At 42.1% G+C, this 20138-nt stretch overlaps 1 protein-coding gene across 1 annotated transcript in view; it reads right to left on the minus strand.

Moving 5' to 3' along the window:
• Positions 1 to 19603, minus strand: part of flt4 (fms related receptor tyrosine kinase 4) — a 197567-nt gene extending 177964 nt beyond the window's left edge. The window contains exon 1 of the mRNA XM_080746555.1: positions 19489 to 19603. Coding sequence (XP_080602681.1) covers positions 19489 to 19546 — 58 coding nt within the window. The 5' untranslated portion in view covers positions 19547 to 19603. The remainder of the gene's footprint in view (positions 1 to 19488) is intronic.
• Between the last annotated feature and the right edge of the window lie 535 nt (positions 19604 to 20138).

A 20138-nucleotide genomic window follows, 5' to 3' on the forward strand; every position in this document is an offset into this window, starting at 1 on the left:
TGCCTTCTAGATCAGTAGTTCTCAAACTTTTCTGTGCCAAGAGATTTGTGTTAAAGAATTCAACATCATTAGAAAAAAAAGGAAAGTAGCAGATGTACAAGCTCGCAGCGCGGCACAACGTGATGTACTGTGAGCTTGTACATCCGGACCCCACTTTGAGAACCACTGGTGTAACTATTACATATTTTCACTCAAGCACTTAACTAAAGTTTAGAGGTATTTTTGCTTTACTGGAGTATTTAAATGTTGTTACAGTATATACTTCTACTACACCACATGGTAGAGGAAAATGTTCTACCTTTTACTCTGTTACAATTACAGCTTTAGCGTTAGATTTAGACTATTATTACAAGACGTAGGGCTACGCTTGAGTTCTTAAAGGAGTAGTTCACCTCCAAAATGGCTTTTTTCTATTGATTACAAAGGGCATGGAGACTTGAGTTCAATAATGATGCCAATACTTTTGTACTTCACTCAAGTGAAATGTTGAGTTCTTTTGAATGATTTAATACAGATCTTGGCACAAAACATTTTCAGATGGGGGGTCTGAGGCCAAATATATACATCAATTCGTGGGGTACTTGTTTGAGAAAACTGGTTTAGAAGGCATTTTGTAGACTCTGCCTCAGGTCGTAATAGGTTAAAGTAAAACATCTCAGCACTTCTTCCACCTCCGCTGTCCGCTGCACGCACGCACAGTACGCACGCACGCACACGCACACGAACACACACGCACGCACACGAACACACACACGCACACACACGAACACGCACACACTGACGTCGCTGGTTGGGAAACATGGAAAATATTTACAGGGCTTTGAGCAGCAGCAGGTAGTGAGGATTACAGCGCTGCACGCCCGCTGCGCTGTCACGTAGGGATCCTAAGAAACACGCGGCCAGAGATCCGAGGAGGCCGGATTCTTTTGAGCACTGCCGCCGTCCTGGTGGGGCTTCGTCAGCGAATTAGAAGACATCTTTCCTGTCAGGCAGGAACCTCTTATCTCCCGTCTAACTTTTTTAACTCCCTAGGTTTAACTTCCTACTTGTTCATACTACAACGCAGGGGCGCGCAGATAATTTTAGAGAGGCAGTGGCTGACATTTCTAAAAGGGCTTTTAGGTGAAAATATCGAGAAATTGCCGACCTCAAGCTCGCATCGCGTCGCAGCTTGATTTATACACAGAGAGGGCAATTCTTTCAACATAAGATGAAGCATTCAAGTTCAGGAGAGTTTGTCTTCAGGTATGGCATGGAGAGAGGGCATTTGCATTTCTTTCACCATACTGTAGTAAAAACTTCATTTATGGCAAAACTTCAAAAGGGCACTTTTTTACAGACGGATAAAATGGCAGGGGCTCAAGCCCCCTTTGACGTCTATGGGTGCACGGGCCTGCTACAACGTCACATAAAAGTAGCAGATCTGCAAGCTCGAATCGCTGCACGAATAGATCTGTTACTTTGGCTTTGAGCGGTGCTAACCGCTCCTACATCTGTCTTGGTCTGCAGTCTGCAGTCTGCACTCTGTATGTGTATGTATGTATGTATGTATGTATGTATGTACAACCTGCTGGATCCCAACCAGTCAGGTTTTAAACCAGCCCATTCTACAGAAACTGCACTCCTAGCAGTCACGGAAGCACTCCATGTTGCCCAGGCTGCCTCCCACTCTGCAGTCCTGATTCTTCTGGATCTATCAGCGGCATTCGACACAGTGAATCACCAGCTGCTCCTGGACACCCTTGCTGACCTAGGCATCACCGGGACGGCACTAAAGTGGTTCTCCTCCTACCTGTCGGACCGGACCTATCAGGTCTCATGGAAAGGTTTGCTTTCATCCCCCCGAACCCTCCAAACGGGAGTCCCCCAGGGATCCGTACTTGGCCCTCTGCTTTTCTCCCTGTACACCAAATCCCTTGGTGCTGTTATCTCTGCTCACAATCTATCCTATCACTGCTATGCTGATGACACTCAACTGTTTTTGTCCTTCCCCCCTTCTGCCACCCAGGTGGAAGAACGCATTGCTGCATGTCTGGCCGACATCTCACAGTGGATGTCAGCCCACCACCTTAAGCTGAACCCGGACAAGACGGAGCTACTCTTCTTCCCAGCTAAGTCTTGCCCCATGCAAGATCTCACTATTTCCATAGATAATGCATTTGTGACTTCAGTTCCTACTGCTAGAAACCTTGGTGTGGTCCTGGACAGCCAGCTATCATTCAAGGCACACACTGCATCAGTCACCCGGTCATGTAGGTTCACACTCTATAACATCCGTAAAATCAGACCCTTCCTCACCCAGGAGGCAGCCCAGCTCCTCATTCAGACATCTGTCATATCAAAGCTTGACTATTGTAACTCTCTCCTCACTGGTCTCCCGGCATGTGCACTTAAACCTCTCCAACTGATCCAAAATGCCGCGGCACGACTGGTCTTCAACCAGCCTAAGTTCTCACATGTCTCTCCCCTTCTCCGCAGCCTCCACTGGCTCCCGGTTGCGGCCCGCACTGAATACAAAACACTGATGCTGACCTTCAAAGCAGCCAAAGGTATGGCTCCCCCATACCTCCAGAAGCTGATCAACCCCTACACCCCCACCCGGTCACTTAGATCAGCCAACACAGGGATGCTGACAGAACCCTCGCTCAAAACTCCAGGGCAAAAATCCACTCGTCCGAGACAGTTTGCCCTCCTGGCCCCCAAGTTGTGGAATAAACTCCCTGTCGCACTTAGAACAACGGACTCACTCGCTAGCTTTCGCCGTGGACTGAAGACTCACCTTTTCAGACTCCACCTAAACCCTTAGCACTACAGAAAAAGAATCAATGAATACATGAAGCTAGTTAGCATTTGTTTTTGTTTTTTAGGTTTTTTTTTCAGAACTTTGATTATATTGTGTTTTTTCTAGATAGATATCCATTTGCATTTGTTATATTGTTGATGATGTACTGACATATTATCTTGTTTATTATTGTGATGTTATCTGCTTATTGTAAGTCGCTTTGGATTAAAAGCGTCTGCTAAATGCCTAAACTGTAAACTGTAAACTGTATGTATGTATGTAATACATACATACATACATACATACATACTATGTATGTATGTATGTATGTATGTATGTATGTATGTATGTATGTATGTATGTATGTATGTATGTATGTATGTATGTATGTATGTATGTCCATCCCACACATGGCTCATTGGCCAAGCTTCGCGGGACTCTTAATGAAATTAACTCATGAAACGCAACATTCACTTCACACTGAGTGCAATTTTTTTTATTTGAATCCTGAAAAGTTTTGGACATTATGAAGTTTCCAAACGACATAGATGACAATACTATAAGAATACAGTACAATGTAATGACAACCATTCATTCATTCATAACCTTTATTTAAACTCGGAATATAATTGAGGGTTAGGCCCTCATACAACCATGGATGTATTTATGAATATAATATTGATCTCACAACAATTATCCCCAACAGGCATCCGTACCAAGAGGCTTGTCTGTCATAAAGTCAAAGAATTGAGAGAAATAATACCAGGGGTTCCCAGCCAACAAAGATGACACATTCACTTCACACACCACCACACACACAGTCAGTCAGACGTCTTTAGAGAGAGGAGGCTAATGGAAGGCAGTGGGGCGAGGTCAGTGCATCGGCGACGAGGACCTCAGAGGGAGCGGGAAACGTGTAATTTCCTCAGGCCTTGCCAGTGCTCCCTTTTCCCATGAACCCCTCGTGACCTGCAGTGACAGCGGCGGCGGGGAGGCATCGCTGACTGCCCGAAACCCAACACTCACATATCGCGAAGCCCCTACGGAGTTACGGATGTGGATAACCCCGAAAACTAAGAAGCCTATAATGGCAATGATGGCTCTCATTGAGCCGATAAGTGTTCCAAATGATGCTTGTTCCTAAGCAACGTACGTAAAGTGCCTTGTGTGCTCTATAATATCTGAGTACCTGCCACCGTGCACCAGGGGGTTATGTTTAGTTTTTTCGCCTTTAATATGAAGTGGGTAGGGATCGTCTTGCATAGTAGCGCCGACAGGCATCAGAGACATGTATTTCCACTACGCTGCAAGTGCTACTTCAATAATTTCCCAGGCCTTTGCCACTGCACACGCAAATTAAGCCTCGAATCAAATTCAACTGCTGCACACTCGAGTCACACAACACTCCAGTTCCACACATCAGGGCGAGACCGTCTTAAAACCGGCACGTGAGGTTAAACGCGCAAAAAACATTCACACCCTCATCGCTCCCAAAACTTCAGCTGGAAATAATCCACGTTCCCCTTGTTTTCTTTCACTCCCATATTTTGTGTGGAAAAGTCATGTTCCTGTACTGTCAAATTACACGTTGATGGGATTTGCTCCGCCACGTTGACCCGCCTCCGCTGGAAAATGTGTAGGAGTTCCTGACCAATATGTTCCTCCTCTGCGTTGCTGTAGGACTTAATTAGGTATGACACTGACACATAAGTTCATTTGCCTCCCAAGGACAAGTATTCGCGCATTTGTGCAAAAAGCTTTGCTCTCATATAGCGGGTTCTATATGTCTAGTTCAAGTACATCAAAAGTGGAGTGGAGCATCACTAATAGAATGGAATCACTAAAACAGTAAAGAAATAATAACTGTGCTCTGCTCGTGCCTTGCATATTTAATGACATGTACATTTAATTAAAAGCACGATAAGGACTTGTTTGTGAGCGCTATAGCTGGCAGTTCTTTTTTTCTATACATTGATTGAATTTTGTTGTGCCGTGCACACCCGTTAAACAGTATCTGCTACTTGGACTGAGTTGTGCTGGTGTAGCAGTAGTGGCTATCAGAGCCTCAATGCCTAATATCTCCCCGGTCAAAGGAAATTCCCCTTTAGCCTAGTTTAAGATGTTGGCTTTCCACACCAGACACCCAGGTTCGAACACTAGCCGTCACACTCGTTTTGTTTCTAGGGCTGTCACAATTCGATCCGATTTTCGATACAATACAATTTTTTTTAAACCTCCTTTTTTTCAGCACTGAGAGCTATATGACTTAATTTAGGCTATTGTCTTGATTTATAAAGAAAAACACTAACAAATGAAAAGGCTGCTGGGAGTGTGAAGACTTATAGTGGCTTACGTATGTCCATTCACCTCTTACTCTGAGAATTCATCAAATATTGGGGGGACATTTGTAGGAAACACATGCTTTGTTAACGTAAAAAAAAGAGATTCTGACATTTCTGCTCTTCCTCTCTTGCACTGCATTGAGTGCATTCTACAACTAAAGTGCATTCTTAGGTAACTATCAACTGTGTGTTAGGCATCACACAATATGTCATCTCCTTCGTACAGGAGGGGAGGAAACTGCAGGCATTCAAGCAGACCTTAAGGGATAATGCGAAATCCGTGCCGCGTTCCAAACACTAATCACTGTTGTTTTTGTAAAACGCCGTTTCACAGCCAAAAGCAAGTCAGTCAAAAATCCAGGGTATAATACCAACGAGAAAGAAATAAACTGCTGCGGGTGATTCAGATGATGATGGATCGAGACATTATTACAACATCGTCATAATGACATTCAATGACATAAAAACTCACAAATTGTGTTGTTTCTGGGGTGGGGGAAGGTGAGAGGAGGGGGGTGTCATTTACAGAACTCTGCCGTCATGAAGAACCGGTGCGGGAAGTGCGTGCGTGAGTGCGCGTGTGTGCTTGTGTGTGTGCGTGTGAGTGGAGGTGTCAGGGAGCTAAAGGTCTGCCATGTGGTTTTCATTAAGTATCTAACACCGAGTGGACACATATTTGGCTTTTTTCCGTGGATTCCTGGCCGGGCTGAAAGACCTTATCTCTCTCTCACTCTCGTGTTTTCGGGGTGGTGGTGGTGGTGGTGCTACACAGAATTTATGAGCGCCTAGCGGTGATCGACGTGTGGGCTTGTGTATAAGCAAACGTCCACCCACCCTGGGGGCTTTGCTATCCTACACCTTGTGTTTAAGCAAACGTCCATCCGCCCTGGGGGTTTTGCTATCCTACACCTGCGATGACTGAGGCTCGGCTCTCCGACCGGCCTCCCTATTTATTTGAACTTTATTGCACAGAGCTTCCCACACGGAACAGCGGCATTCCTCTCCACTCCGAGCGGCTCCCCAGCTGATAGAGAAGATATCGTCAGTGTCGGGCACTCGGGCAGGAAAACCTCGTATCTCCGTCATATTTCAACTGTTGTTGTTTTTTTTTTGCGTGTAAAGCCTGACAGCGTGTCGCGGGTTTCAATCCCGTTCCCGGCAACTAGAGATGTTACCGATCAATCGGCAATGGATCGGATCGGGCCGATCAAAGCGTGATCGGCGATAATCGGTGGTTTAGATCAAAAGGTAAATTCACCGATCCGATCCGATCGGTGCATCCGATCAACCAGCCGTTCAGTATGCCCACTTGAGGCCATTTTGGGGTATTGATTTCCACAGTGCTGAAGGAATAATTAGTTACTGCTATGATAATAAATACATAGTAATGCTGGTAAATAACTATAAGGCAAATATATAAATGAATTCATGAGTGAATGAATGAATTAAAGTTAAAACATTAACATTTAGAAAATATAAATAATAACTTGATCGGATCGGTGATTGATCGGTATCGGGTGATCAAACTTTTGTGATCGGTGCTCGCTGATCGGTTCCAAAAAACCTGATCGGACCATCCCTAGGCGGCAACCTTCGTTGCGTGTCACTTTCCATCTCTCTCCCCATTTTCTTGTCAGTGTACTGTCCTAATAAAGGCATTAAAAAAAGCAGTTCTAAAAGCTTACAATGTGTCGCGTTGAGAGACACATTGTGAGCTTGTAGAACTTCCATTTTCAGTTTTCACCATTGTTACATTTGAAAGGGAAAGTGGTTAAGTCTGTGGGTTTTATAATGTAAATGGTGCATTTATATCCTTTATCCAAGGCGCTTTACAGAGATTGTGCATTACAATCACCCATTCACACACACATTCATACACCGATGGCAGAGGAAAGCATGCAAGGCACCAACCTGCTCACCGGCAGCAACTATAGGGTGCAGAGTCTTGCTCAAAAACTCTTCGACACTAACTCTGGGGGAGCCCGGGATCGAACTGGTAACACTTCGGGAACCCTCCGTGTTCTAATGGCGGTTTCTCTACCCCTGAGCCACTGCTGCCTCATAAATATGTAACCAATTAAAAGTTCCTCCCAATTTCCTGCAAAGCAGCGGTTCTTTTGGACATACGAGGTTTCCGGCCGACAGCGATGTTCAAGGACAGACGCTGTGGCTCAGTGTGAGAGAGAGACGCTCTCTCCACGGAGGCTGAGGTTTGAATCCTGAGATTCTGCAGGGAGAAGAATAGCTGGGAGGCTGTTGTTGGCTATAACAACTCGACCTCTTATAGTGGATGACTACAATAACACCCAGAGAGTCCAGAGTCAGGTTTCACAGATGATCTGATCAAGCAAGAAATATGGGAACAGAAAACACCGACTGGGCTGAAAAGCAACATCTACACTGTGTACACTCACCCCCCGTTACAGTGGTGGGAAGAGTACGCACATTTTCTTAAAGTAAAAGTACCAGTAAGATGCCTAAGGGCGAAAAGCGACCATATCGGACCAGTTACCCATATATGGACTATGGAGACCCCTGGTACACATTATGAGATCCATGTATATGGAGATATCTGTGTTCTATCCGTCTGTCATTCAATGTTATATGACATACTTCAATTGTTTCCTATGGAAATAAGCTTAGTCTCTTTTTAGTTGACCTTGTACCAGTGAACTGTACCGTCATGAAACTGTACCTTTTTCTATGCAAACATCTAATAAAGTCTTCAATCAATCAATCAAAGACCCCAAACATGCTTACTCAGTTATTCGTTATGTCGTTAAAAGTCCTATGACGTCTATGACATCACAGATATAGGCTTAATATTGATGACATCAGGATCTCCATATATGGGCATAAAGGGAATTTGGTTCCCCTGGCATCACAGGGATCTCTCCATATATGTCAATAAAAGGGATTTGGTTCCTCTGACATCACAGTGATGTCAGAGCGTGATGTCAGAGAACAGCAGACCTCCAAGTCCAAGCTCACATCGCGTCCGCAACGAGCTGTGATGAGCTTGTAGGTCTACTGTATAGATTTGTGCGCAATGCTGTTGCGGGGGTGAAGTAGCCTACAGTATACGAGTGGAGTGGAGCGTCGAGCGTCTTCTCTTCTTCTCGCTCTCTCTCTCCCTCTTTCTTATCTTATGATATCTATAGGCTGAAGAGCCCTGGGTCAGAGTGCATGTTCAATAATGTGTCTCACTTGACTGGAAAAATAGCACCTGTCCAACTGCTCATTTCGTGAACTATCTCCCAAGAATCGCATTTTATCAGTGGATAGAAATTGGAAACAGGTCAAAATGCGCATTTTCTTTTTTTTCGACTTTCTGATGATTCGCTTCCTTTTTACGAAAAGGCTTCATGGAAACGCAACTACCGGTACACTCTATTTGTACTAGCATCTGCGTAAATAAAAGAGGCTTTAACTGTCTGAGCTACTCCTGTGTGCTCTCTTCTTTACATTTACTACATTTACTCACATTTTGGATGCAGTCCTTTCGCTTCTAAAAGAGTAATTTCATAATGTGGTATTGCTACTTTGACTTTAGTAAAATAAAAATGAAGTACTTATTCCACCACTGGGTTAAAAGCAATGTCAACGCTACACCCACCAGCCATTCTGTGGTAGCTTAGCTCAGCATAAAACTAAATCAATTACCACACTTTCACATGCAATTCATTTTCATGTGCGGTGGCGGGCGAAAGTAACTAAGTATATTGTACAGACTTACTGTTTATCATTTTTAATATTTTATACTTCTACCACACTACATCTCAGAGGCAAATGTTGTACTTTTGACTCCACTAAAATTAGTTGAAAACGTCAGCTACTCCTTACTTTGCACTTGCAGATATAGATTAAATGTACATTAAGCACTCTTACTTACGCCATATTTTATTATTTGGCTATTCTAAAAGTGAGTAGGCCCACAGTACTTTTACTTTGGTACTGTGATGCCAATACTTTTGTATTTTTCCCCAAGTAACATTTTGAATGCAATCCGTTTAATTGTAAACATAAGAGTATTTTAAAGTATTGCTACTTCTTCCACCACTGGCTGGCTATAAAAGCAATATGTCTCTTACAACGTACACCCACACCACCCATTCTGTGGTAAGGGCTCAGCTCAGCATAAAACAATTACCATAATACGTGGCTTTTCCGACTAATGTTTTGGCGGTTCATTACAAAGACGAGTAGAGGCATTATTGATGTGCACAATTAACAAAACCCCTGCAAACGATAAAAACTAAATGTAAGGTTAATCAATGAGCCGCGGTGTCATTAAATTCAAACGGCACACTCCGTTGGTGACGACAGACAAAACACTTCGGGGTTTACTGATATACTGCATGGCATAAACTCTGGCAGCTACCGGGACATGCGTGCCAGGAAAATGGTTGCAAAATGTCTTGGGGTGAGAGCTGGAACAACCCTTTATGGATCAGGGCCCACTTCACGCATCTGACAACTTAACACGGTCAGTGGGTGGAAAAAGTACTATCTCTACAATAGACAAGAGGCGCCTCTTTTAGGTAGCATTATGATGGCCTATGGGCCTGAGTCCTTTTGTATTTGTATATTTGTCATTCTTGGGAACAGAATTGGTTATGTGTATGTATGTATATAATTGCGACCGTAGGTCGCATTTACTATCAAACCCTGCACAAAGTGTAAGTCCGTCTGTCAGTCCGTCAGTCCGTCAGTCTGTCTGTCACACCTCACACGTCACACTCTTGCCCTGCTCATATCTCCGCAACCGTTGCCCCGATCCATGCCAAATTTTGCACACACACTCCTTACCTGCCAAACTACAACCTCCAAGGACCCCCGGAGCTCCAGGGACCCCCAGGTCCCTGGGGGACCCCCAGATGTAAAAAATGACCAAATGTGCTAAACTGACCAAATGACCACCCCAACGGGGCTGCTCACGGGGAATTCCCGGGGACCACCGACTCCTGGTGCTCCAGAACGGATGCAAAAGTGGTGGCGCCCCCAGTGGAGGACCCCCTACACTGCAGCTCACATAAAATGCCGTAACTCCGGCTAGGAGCGACCGGGACAGCCGGGGCCGGTACCTATTTGTCCGCCTTGCCGGCGCGGAGACCCCACCCCTCATTTCTCACATGGCCCTCTTCTAGCGCCACCATGAGGCCGATTCTTGCAAAACACATTTTTGGACACTGCTCCTACAATTTTTGCCCTAAAATCACGCAAATCGCTACACAGTATGTCTACACTCATCCCATCAACATGAATCTCTCCCATATAGCGCCACCTCCAGGCCGATTTTTAAAAACACATTTTTGGACACTGCTCCTACAGATTTTGCCCTAAAAACACGAAAATCACTACACAGTATGTCTACACTCATGTCATCAACATGGATCAGGAAGATTTTGGCAAAACACATTTTTGCCCTATTTGTGGAGATAAGTGACCTACGGTCGCTTATCTCCCGATTAGGGAGTTTTACTGGTGTATACTATGCTGCCCTACAAAGGCAGAGTGCAGTAACTACGATTTGGGACACACCGACTTATTTGTGTCGCCCAACAGTCAAATTAGCCTTCATGATATTGGGGGATGAACAATTACCTCAAGAACAGATGTACAATCAGTGTAATATCACTTTTATATCTTTATCTCATTTGGCTGATAAACTGTAACACTTTTAAACCCATTTTTTGGTGAAATTCGAAAACGTAGTTACTGCACTCTGCCTTTGTAGGGCAGTATGTATGAGGTACAAATACAGACATGTAATATGTATTGGTGACTTTGAACATGTGACACTGATTGGAGACTGATTGGTCTATGGCCCACAGGTGTGGGATGACACACTGACTAGATAAATGGATGTCTACACTGCTGTTGTGAAGGTCTGATGAAGAGCCGTTAGGCTCGAAACGTTACCACAAGTAAACTTAATGTTTGGGAGCATAAATCGGTGCGCAGACTTTTATTGTTCTACCACTGCACTGCTTTAGTCTAGCACCCAGCCAACTGTGGCTTTAGATGTGCGTGCCTTTTGGCTGCTTTGCGGTCACCTTGCTTATTGGAAAAAGTAATCACATTCTTTTTTTTTTTTTTACTTGAGTAAAAGTATCAATACTGCCAGTAGAGGATTAGAGTTAGAGGATTTCTGTAGCTCCAGTAGAGAATTTCTGTAAAAAAAGGAAAAAAAAAAGAAACGCTCCATTCTCATTGAAATACATTGGCGGAATGGGGAATCCACTCTCATAGGTACTTTGGTGTGGCTTCAGTAAAAGTCTAGAATTCAAAGTTTACTTGAGTAAAAGTACAAAAGTATTAGTATCAAACTTTACTTATAAGTACTCATTATGCAGAATGTCTCATTTCGCAAGTTTTCAAATTTATAAAAATCTTTTGAAAATAGCAGATCTACAACAGATCTACAAGTTCACAATGCATTGTGATCTTGTAGATCAGCTATTTTCAAATGGCCGAAATAGGGCTGAAGTGGTTAATCTATATATATGTACTAATAATTTTTACTAATAATCAAAATCTAAACCGTAACTAGTAACTAAGTCATCAAATAATTGTGGACTAAAAGTGCACCTCTGAGATGGAGTGGAGTAGAAGTAAAAGTATTGAAAATTGGAAAAGTACTCCAGGAAAGTAAGAAATACCTCAAATTGTACTTGAGTACGGTACTTGGGTAAATGTACTTAGTACTTTCCACCACTGCAGTGCTGACCACTTGACCACCTGGCCCACAGGTTGGAAATCGCTGAGTTAGAGACACAAAGCGTGACGGGACAACGGTTGTGAAATGTCTACGGGTGAGAGAGCTCAGGGACGTGGAGAGAATGTTAGAGAGGCAGGGGCTTAAATGTCCAAAAGGGCCTTTTGGTGAAAATATCGAAAATAGACGACCTCCAATTAAGCTCACAAATATCGAAAATAGCCGGCCTCCAAGCTCACAAATATCGAAAATAGCCGACCTCCAAGCTCAAAAATATCGAAAATAGCCGACCTCCAAGCTCACAAATATCGAAAATAGCCGACCTCCAAGCTCAAAAATATCGAAAATAGCCGACCTCCAAGCTCAAAAATATCGAAAATAGCCGACCTCCAAGCTCACAAATATCGAAAATAGCCGACCTCCAAGCTCACAGCGCGTCGCAGCTTGGAGGTCGGCTATTTTCGATACATGTGGTGTACAGCATGGATAAGATCCTGCATTCAAGTTCAGGAAAAGTTGGACAAGGCAATTCTCTTGAATGCTGCCTTCAGGTATGGCATGGAAAGAGGGGCATTTGCATTTCTTTCACCATAGTAAAAACTGCTTTTTTGGTCTGGAGAGGGCACTTGACTTTATACAGACAGATAAAAGGGCAGGGGCTCAAGCCCCCTTTGATGTCTACAGTATGTGTGCACGTGCCTGAGGGAGCTGGAAGATCCATGAATGCTGCTGCTGTACAAATGACAAATATCCTGCCACAGAAAATGACCATGACCTTTGAGCTGGCAGCTCTACAATCACCCTGAATTATACTTATGTCCACCCTCCACTGAATACATATGATGGGACAAGAGTAGATCTATAACCACCCTGTATTTCACTTACCGGTATGTCCACCCTCCACTGAATATGATGGGACAAATAAGATCTACAGTTACCCTGTCCACCCTCTGAATATAATGAGACAGGGCAGATCTATTGTATTGTATTGTATTTCACTTATATCACCCACTGAATGAATATGATGATAAATAAGCAAGGATGCGAATCTGTGCGGAGGCTGAATATGGACTAAGTTAGCCTATTCTCCTTTTCACTGTCACATCTGCAGAATTCTTTAAAGATGGACACGTTATCATCAGGTATTGCCTAAGTGTATTTCAATTGGGCCTTCGTAATGACTGGTTTGACACTTGGTTGCGTGCTGAAAATAGCAGATCTACAAGCTCACAACGCGTCGCAGCGACACCTGAGAGCAACCAAACAAAAAATGACTCTTCTCCACTAGTCCCTCCCTAAGTCTAAGTTTTAGTCTAGTTTTTATTTTGTTGACGAAATTGTCAATATATTTAGTCTGAGTTTTAGTCATCACAGCTTAGTTTTTATTTTGTTTTTATTTAGTTTTCGTCAGTGAAAAAAAACGCAGTCGACAAACATTTTTCGTCATAGTTTTAGTCGACAAAATCAACACTGCACGCCCCCTTCCCATACAAACCTATTGTAATTGTACTCCATTTTAACCATGATAGATTCATCAAAACATGTGTCCATGGTTCTGGTTAGTGATATTGTCCTTCTACGTGAGGGGGGCTGTGTCTTTATGAATGGAATAAGTAATTGAAAAAGCAAAGCACCCTTACACATTAGATGGCCAACATCAGTCACCACCAGAATCAAGGACAGGTGTTTTCAATTAATCTAAAAAATGGGTTTATATAGGAGGGGTGGGGGGGATGTCTGATCAAATGAATATCAAATATCTAAATACTAAATCAAGCAACTTAAAAAGTGTATGGGTGGGGTGCTCACAAAAGCCTGAGTATAAAAAACTGAGTGTGCCTGGCCTGAAGAACAGCGCCCCTCCCTTAACATGTGTGGTCAGAAAAGGTACTGCAGGCTACATACAGACACGGACGGACGCATACCCACACACATGGCCACGTATAGGAGAAGGTGTGACCACCGCTCAAAAATGACAATGAATGATACAAAAATTACCCCAAACCTGTTTGAAAGTGAAATATCCCTTTAACCAGTATATATCCTAGAATACCTATTCTGGGGGCTTAGCCAGTATGAGCTAAGGGGGCTGATGGTAGGTGTCAGCAATCCATCTCCCAGGGTTCTAGTGCAGCGGTTCCCTAACTGGGGGTCAGGAGGACCCCAGGGGCAGTCCCCAAATTATTTGTGGGGGTTTTCCGATGATTAGCTTAATGTGCAACATTCATTTCTCATTTCTCAACAGTAAACAAACCAACATACAGAATAAGTGCATACACTAGGGTGAAAAAGTTGTAGTCATTATGTTCCCATCATGTTCAATGCCGAAAAACACAATTGAATTGTTAATGACAGTTATGTATGTGACAATCAATCGTCAACATAAATGTGTAATCGTGACAGCCCTATATGTGTATATTAGTTTAAATGCAAAAATAACTCACAGGACAGCTCTAGGTGAAAGAGCAGTGAATTAGGTTGCCATATGTCAGATCCACTCTACAATGTATGCCCTGTCCGCACAGAACAGCTGTTCAGCTGCCATCGCTAATGAATAAACTGTGACTCAAACCTCTCATTTAGTCATTTAAACCACAAACAACGACACAGTCAAATCCTAAGTGTCGATTTAAAACCCTTTAGCTTATAGCTATTCCGGGCACGTCTTAATGGGCAAAACATTCGGGGGATAATTGGCACAATTACGTTCAGCCAAAGCAGCAGATCTACAAGCTCACAACGCGCCGCGCTGCGGATGCAATGAGGGCTTATAGGTCTGCTAAGAGATTTGGTGTCGAGGGAGAAAAGGAGAGGACGCCTTGGCCCGAGGATCACCAGTCAACTGACATACTGTATATCTGGTTTAAAGCAGCACTATGTAACTTTCTTTAATGAATACATTTTAATTTTGTCCAATCTGTATGGTACAGTATGTTAATACAATATAACTTTATACAATTGGGGTGGTTGTATTTTGTCTCCTTGCTCTTCTATTGAGACATTTAGATTGTGTCAAAGGTCATGTCTCACCTAGACACTGAGCTGACCCAAATTTGACATGATGGTCATGATTCAATTTATCTCCCGATCAAGCACACAGGCAGGCTCCATGGTAAAAGATTCAGCAGCTGTGCAGGAAACCAGGTTCAAATCAAGGATAGAAGAGGAAAGTTACAGTGCTGCGGTATATTATCGGTATCTCAGAAATATTGTAAGGACCCTTCCTTACTTAGAGTGTATAAATGGAGATTTGGTTCCATTTTGTACACTCAGAGTTATGGGGGTCCTTGAAATTAAAATTAAAACTAAGAAACACTTAGTTAGGGAAAGTTAACCTATTGCTAGACCAATCTGGGAACTAAATCTAACCCAACTCCCTTGACATACTTTGTACTTGACATACCAACTCCCTTGACATACTTTGGATATTTAGAAAGTTACAGAGAAGTATGGTAAAGAATTAAAAAAAGAACAGAGTACAGTAAAGAGCAAGGTACGTCAAAGAAAGGGAACAAAAGAATATATATGTACATAAAGTGTCAAAACAACTGTCAAAGCTCAACGTGAAACAGCCAGCTTGAACAAAAAAAGCAATCTGTGCCTAGAGCCTATTAAAAATCATGAAGGCGGATTTGACCTTTGAGACAAATACATAAGTCAATGTGTCCAAAGATGTAGTTATACTGCACTTTGACCTTGCAGGGGAGTAAACTTGCATCTCTTAACGGTTCTGGCTACTTCAAGTGGGACCAGAGTGGCTTTGCAACACTGATCTGGACATTATGATGAAGATACATGAATTACATTTTGTATAACATGGTTCTATTGTGAAAACAGCAGATCTACATGCTCACAACGCCTCGCGCTGTCTGAAAAAAAAGAGTTTTGTCAGTTTTTTACACAGGTTTCTATGGTTTCTTGGGCTGGATATGGCAGCCTGGAACGGTTGTTCAAGTACAGCTAAACTTGGTATGTTAGTAAACGTGCCACAATTAAAAATAATGCATTGCACCTGTGCAGCTGACCTGCGGAACCTGGGAATATACCATTTTGTCAAGATGGGGAGAATACAAGTGTGGAGAATATAATTATAATACCTTGTTAATTTTGTTACATTTTGCATTTGTAGTTATTTTACTGTAATTTAACAACATAATAACCAGCACAGATAGACAAAGAGACATTCATGGATTTATATTTAAAAGTAACTTATTTTCCCCCCTGGACCCAGGGTATGGCAGCTGCATACCCCTGCCATACCCAATTGACGCCCCTGGTTCTCATGAGAGCTATTGGTCAAAAACATCTCAGTTCTCAGTCTAGATATTTTCCATTTTCCAACACCACAAGCTCTCCTCTCATGCACTCCATCTCTTCATAATATGAGCTATACCACAGCATAAAACATCATTGGCTTATCATCTCAGGCTCCAGATATCATTATGTAGCACCAATTAACCCCAATTAGGGCCTACCTTTCCCATTGGTTTCCTGTGGAAATAAGCTTAGTTTTTCATGGATCTCCTTTTAGTAGACCTTGTACCAGTGAACTGTACCGTCATGAAACTGTACCTTTTCCTATGCAAACTTCTAATAAAGTCTTCAATCAATCAATCAATCAATCAATCAATTGGTTCCCAACAACTGGCATACCGCCCCCTAGCGCCTATCTGTGCGCCAACTCCAGATGCTTGATCTATATATGGGTGGGTGACGTGACGTAACGTTTTCGCTGTCCTCGGTGTCAAACATGTATAAATAAAAAATATATTTGTCAAAAACCTTCTGAATATTGTGCAGGACATTAAGCTTTATGTGAACTTACTCAAGATTAAAACATTTCATTCCTCATTTCTTCAGAATTTTCAACCAAACATGGCAAAACTCATATGGTGTGACTGTCCTGACCTTGTTTCTCAAAGTGGGAACTTGAATAAAACTAAGAAAAAGAATTGCTAAAAATCATTTGAAAATGAATTTAGGCTAAAAAAAATGTCTATTTGTGAGCCTATATCTTTTCAAAGTCAAAGCATAATGTTTTCAGTCATTTCTGATCAAAAACATTTTGTCCCCAAAACCAAAATCATTTGGTGTGACACTAGTTTGGACAAATTAAACAGGCAATTATTTGGACACCTATTGGCTAGAGAGGTCCTTCTTCTGTAAGGCTATTCAGCACTCCCAGCACAACTGCAAGACAGGTGTCTGAGGTGAGTTATGATTTTAACATTTTCATGAAATGCCATCTTGTTGAAACTTTGACAAACTCACCACTTTGGATGTCTGTTGGTGTGACACCTTTTCATTAAAAAAAGCTTAAGTTATTTGAAGTTTTGGTCATATTTCCATGTAGATCTAGGTTGCTTTGTTATAGCTAGCATGCTGTTAGCATGCTAATGTGTACATAGTAGCCTCAAGGTAAACCTAAATGCAGAAAACGTAATATGGTGTGACACTTAATCATAATGGTGTGACATGTCTGCTTGTCACGCCATATGACTTGATTGTCACACCATATGATTTATACTGTATTTAACTACAGATATAACAATAAATAAAGTTCCATATTTCTTTTGTACATTTAAACATTTGTTTTAAACATTTTTACATAAAATGTAATTTAGCTTCATTCAGTGATACTTCAAATTCATCAGACAGAGCAGAAACCCCTTCACAGAAACCTTAACATATTGTTTCAATCTAAACAATATTTTCTCTTTGTCTTAAACTATACATTCCATTTTCTTTTGTCAGCTGGAAAATGACAAGTGCTGAGAGAACGAGAAAGTACAGGGAGAAACTAAACAATGACCCAGCAAGGAGAGAGGAGCCAAAGGGGCGAGACTGCATTTTCTACGAAGAGCAGGAGGTTGTCTGTGGCATAGCAGAACCGCAACAAGGCAGCCGGTTTGCTAGTTTGCTACCCTCACCAAATACAACTGGCTGATGTACAATACAGTCTAAATGTATAATCTAATCTGATCTAATACTTTTGTACTTTCACTCACTGGACTGGACAGTGGACAGTGTTAAGGTAGGACCCGAGACAAAACTAGCGAAAATAGCTGATCTACAAGCTCTCAACACGTTGTGCTGCGAGAGCTTGTAGATCAGCTATTTTCGGAGTTGCGCAACCCAGCACTCTTTAGCTAGTGGAGATGTGGTGTAATGTCATGATTCCTAATTACATTTGTTCAACACAAAATGCTGTGTTCAAGTTCAGGAGACTTCGGAAAAAAGCAATTTACCTGAATGCTGAGTTCTGTTTCCACTAATTGGTGTTAATAAAATGTTGCCTTGGCTCCAAGTGTGGCTATGCGCCTTATTGTCTCTTTAGGATCCTTCTGCTGTGGGCCGGCAGAAGACTTAGGTGTGCGTAGCATTCCTGTGCACATCCTCATCATCCATCTACTACTACAATTCTTTCTTATCCCATTTTAAAGCCCTACAATAATATCCTGTTCAGAAATATTAAGGCCATGTTATCCTGGGTAATTGTTTAATCAATCAGTAAAGTTCAGTACTCACTAATAGGTAGGTTAAAACACAGTTTGCTTTGACACATGAAGATATGATCATACGGTGTGACACTAAATCATTTGGTGTGACATTCCAAATAGTGAAAAATCATACCTTTATTAATGATTAAACCAAAAAAATGTTTATGGATTACATAGAGAATATTATCAGGAAGAGTCACAAATATTTGTGTAATTTTAGAGAAAGTTTTGACAGAATAAATTTAAAATATGTTGTAAGATCATGAACATGGGCCTCACACAGAGTGTCGATTATGAAAAAAATATACAGATATAATTAATTTTCAAAAAACTATAGTGGATCACTGGTTAGTTATGATAAAGGACTTTGATAAAGTGAGTAACTTAAGAAAGATGTACTCCATTTTCATGTTATGAACAATTATTTTCATGTCACACCATATGACGATTTTAGGCACAAGTACAACAAACTGCTGAATAAAGTCTGATTCCAATAAAATATCTAAAAACAAAATGTATTTCCATAAGGTTGAGAGTGAGTAGAACAAAAGTAAATAACTTTTATGCCTGCAATTTAAAGTTTTTTTAAAAACACATTTTTTGGGGCGTCACGTCACTGACCCATATGCCCACAAATGTAGGACAGTGGTTCTCAATTTCTCAAACTTTTGATTTCAAAGAACCCCACAAATAATAACTCTGAGAGTCACAGACCTTTGTGAGGGTTAAAAGACGTGTAATGAAGCTTATGCAACTATCCTCAAACAAATGAACAAGTTCAAGATTTAAGAAACAAGTAGGCTAATAAAAACATAACATGATAAACATTTTAAAAGGGGTGGCATTTATCTAGCCTAAATAGGCTATTCACCAAAACAAATAAGTTGTCAAATGTGTGCACTATCTGGTTCATTCTGATGATCTATTCTAGGCTTTTTTTCCACCAGCCAAAATAGCTGATATGAAATGTAAATCACCTTGATTTATTGTCCCATGCTTTTAAAAATCATTTCACACACAATTGTGAATAAACGGCAACAGCAGAGCAAAGAAAGCCACTTAAACAAGTCCTGGTAAAAACTTTTAACTTTTTGCGCTCCTCCAAACTTTGAAGCGTGTGTGTCAGTGTGTGTGAGTCTCCCTCACCTGAGGCATAAGAAAATCCAATCCAGATCCGACAGATCAGCGTAAAATCTGTCTTCATTTCCAGTTATCTCCGGGTTTCCTCCAAGTTTAAGCCGGCGTTTGAGTGGAAACAAAATCGCTCGTTTAAAAAAAAAGTGTTATTGTGACCGAAGGAAAGTAGTTGAGGAGGCAACGGTCCGTGGAAAGAGGAGCAAACAACTCTCAGACTCAGGTGAACCAATGGTCTCAATCGCAAAGATGCCTCTCTCTCTCTCTCACACACACACACACACACACACGCACGCACGCACGCATGCATGCAGTCACTCTCTCTCTCTCTCTCTCTCTCTCTCTCTCTCTCTCTCTCTCTCTCTCTCTCTCTCTCTCTCTCTCAACTCTGTACACAGAGGATGTGCAGGAGAAAAAGCGCACAAAAAAGCGTGTTTTACAACGATTTCCCTTTCCCCTGCTTTGACTGGGACACGACACGCACACACCCACCACCACACCACCTCCTCCCAGTTCATAAAACACACTGCTCTCCAGCTGAATCTGGGTCGTGTGTGTGTATGTGTGCGCGCGTGTGCGTGTGCATGTGCGTGTGTGTGTGTGTGTGTGTGCGTGTGTGTGTGTGTGTGTGTGTGTGTGTGTGTGTGTGTGTATAGGTGGGG

The sequence above is a fragment of the Nannobrachium achirus genome (genome assembly GCF_963921795.1).
Source record: "Nannobrachium achirus genome assembly, chromosome: 17".
Lineage (NCBI taxonomy): Eukaryota > Metazoa > Chordata > Actinopteri > Myctophiformes > Myctophidae > Nannobrachium > Nannobrachium achirus.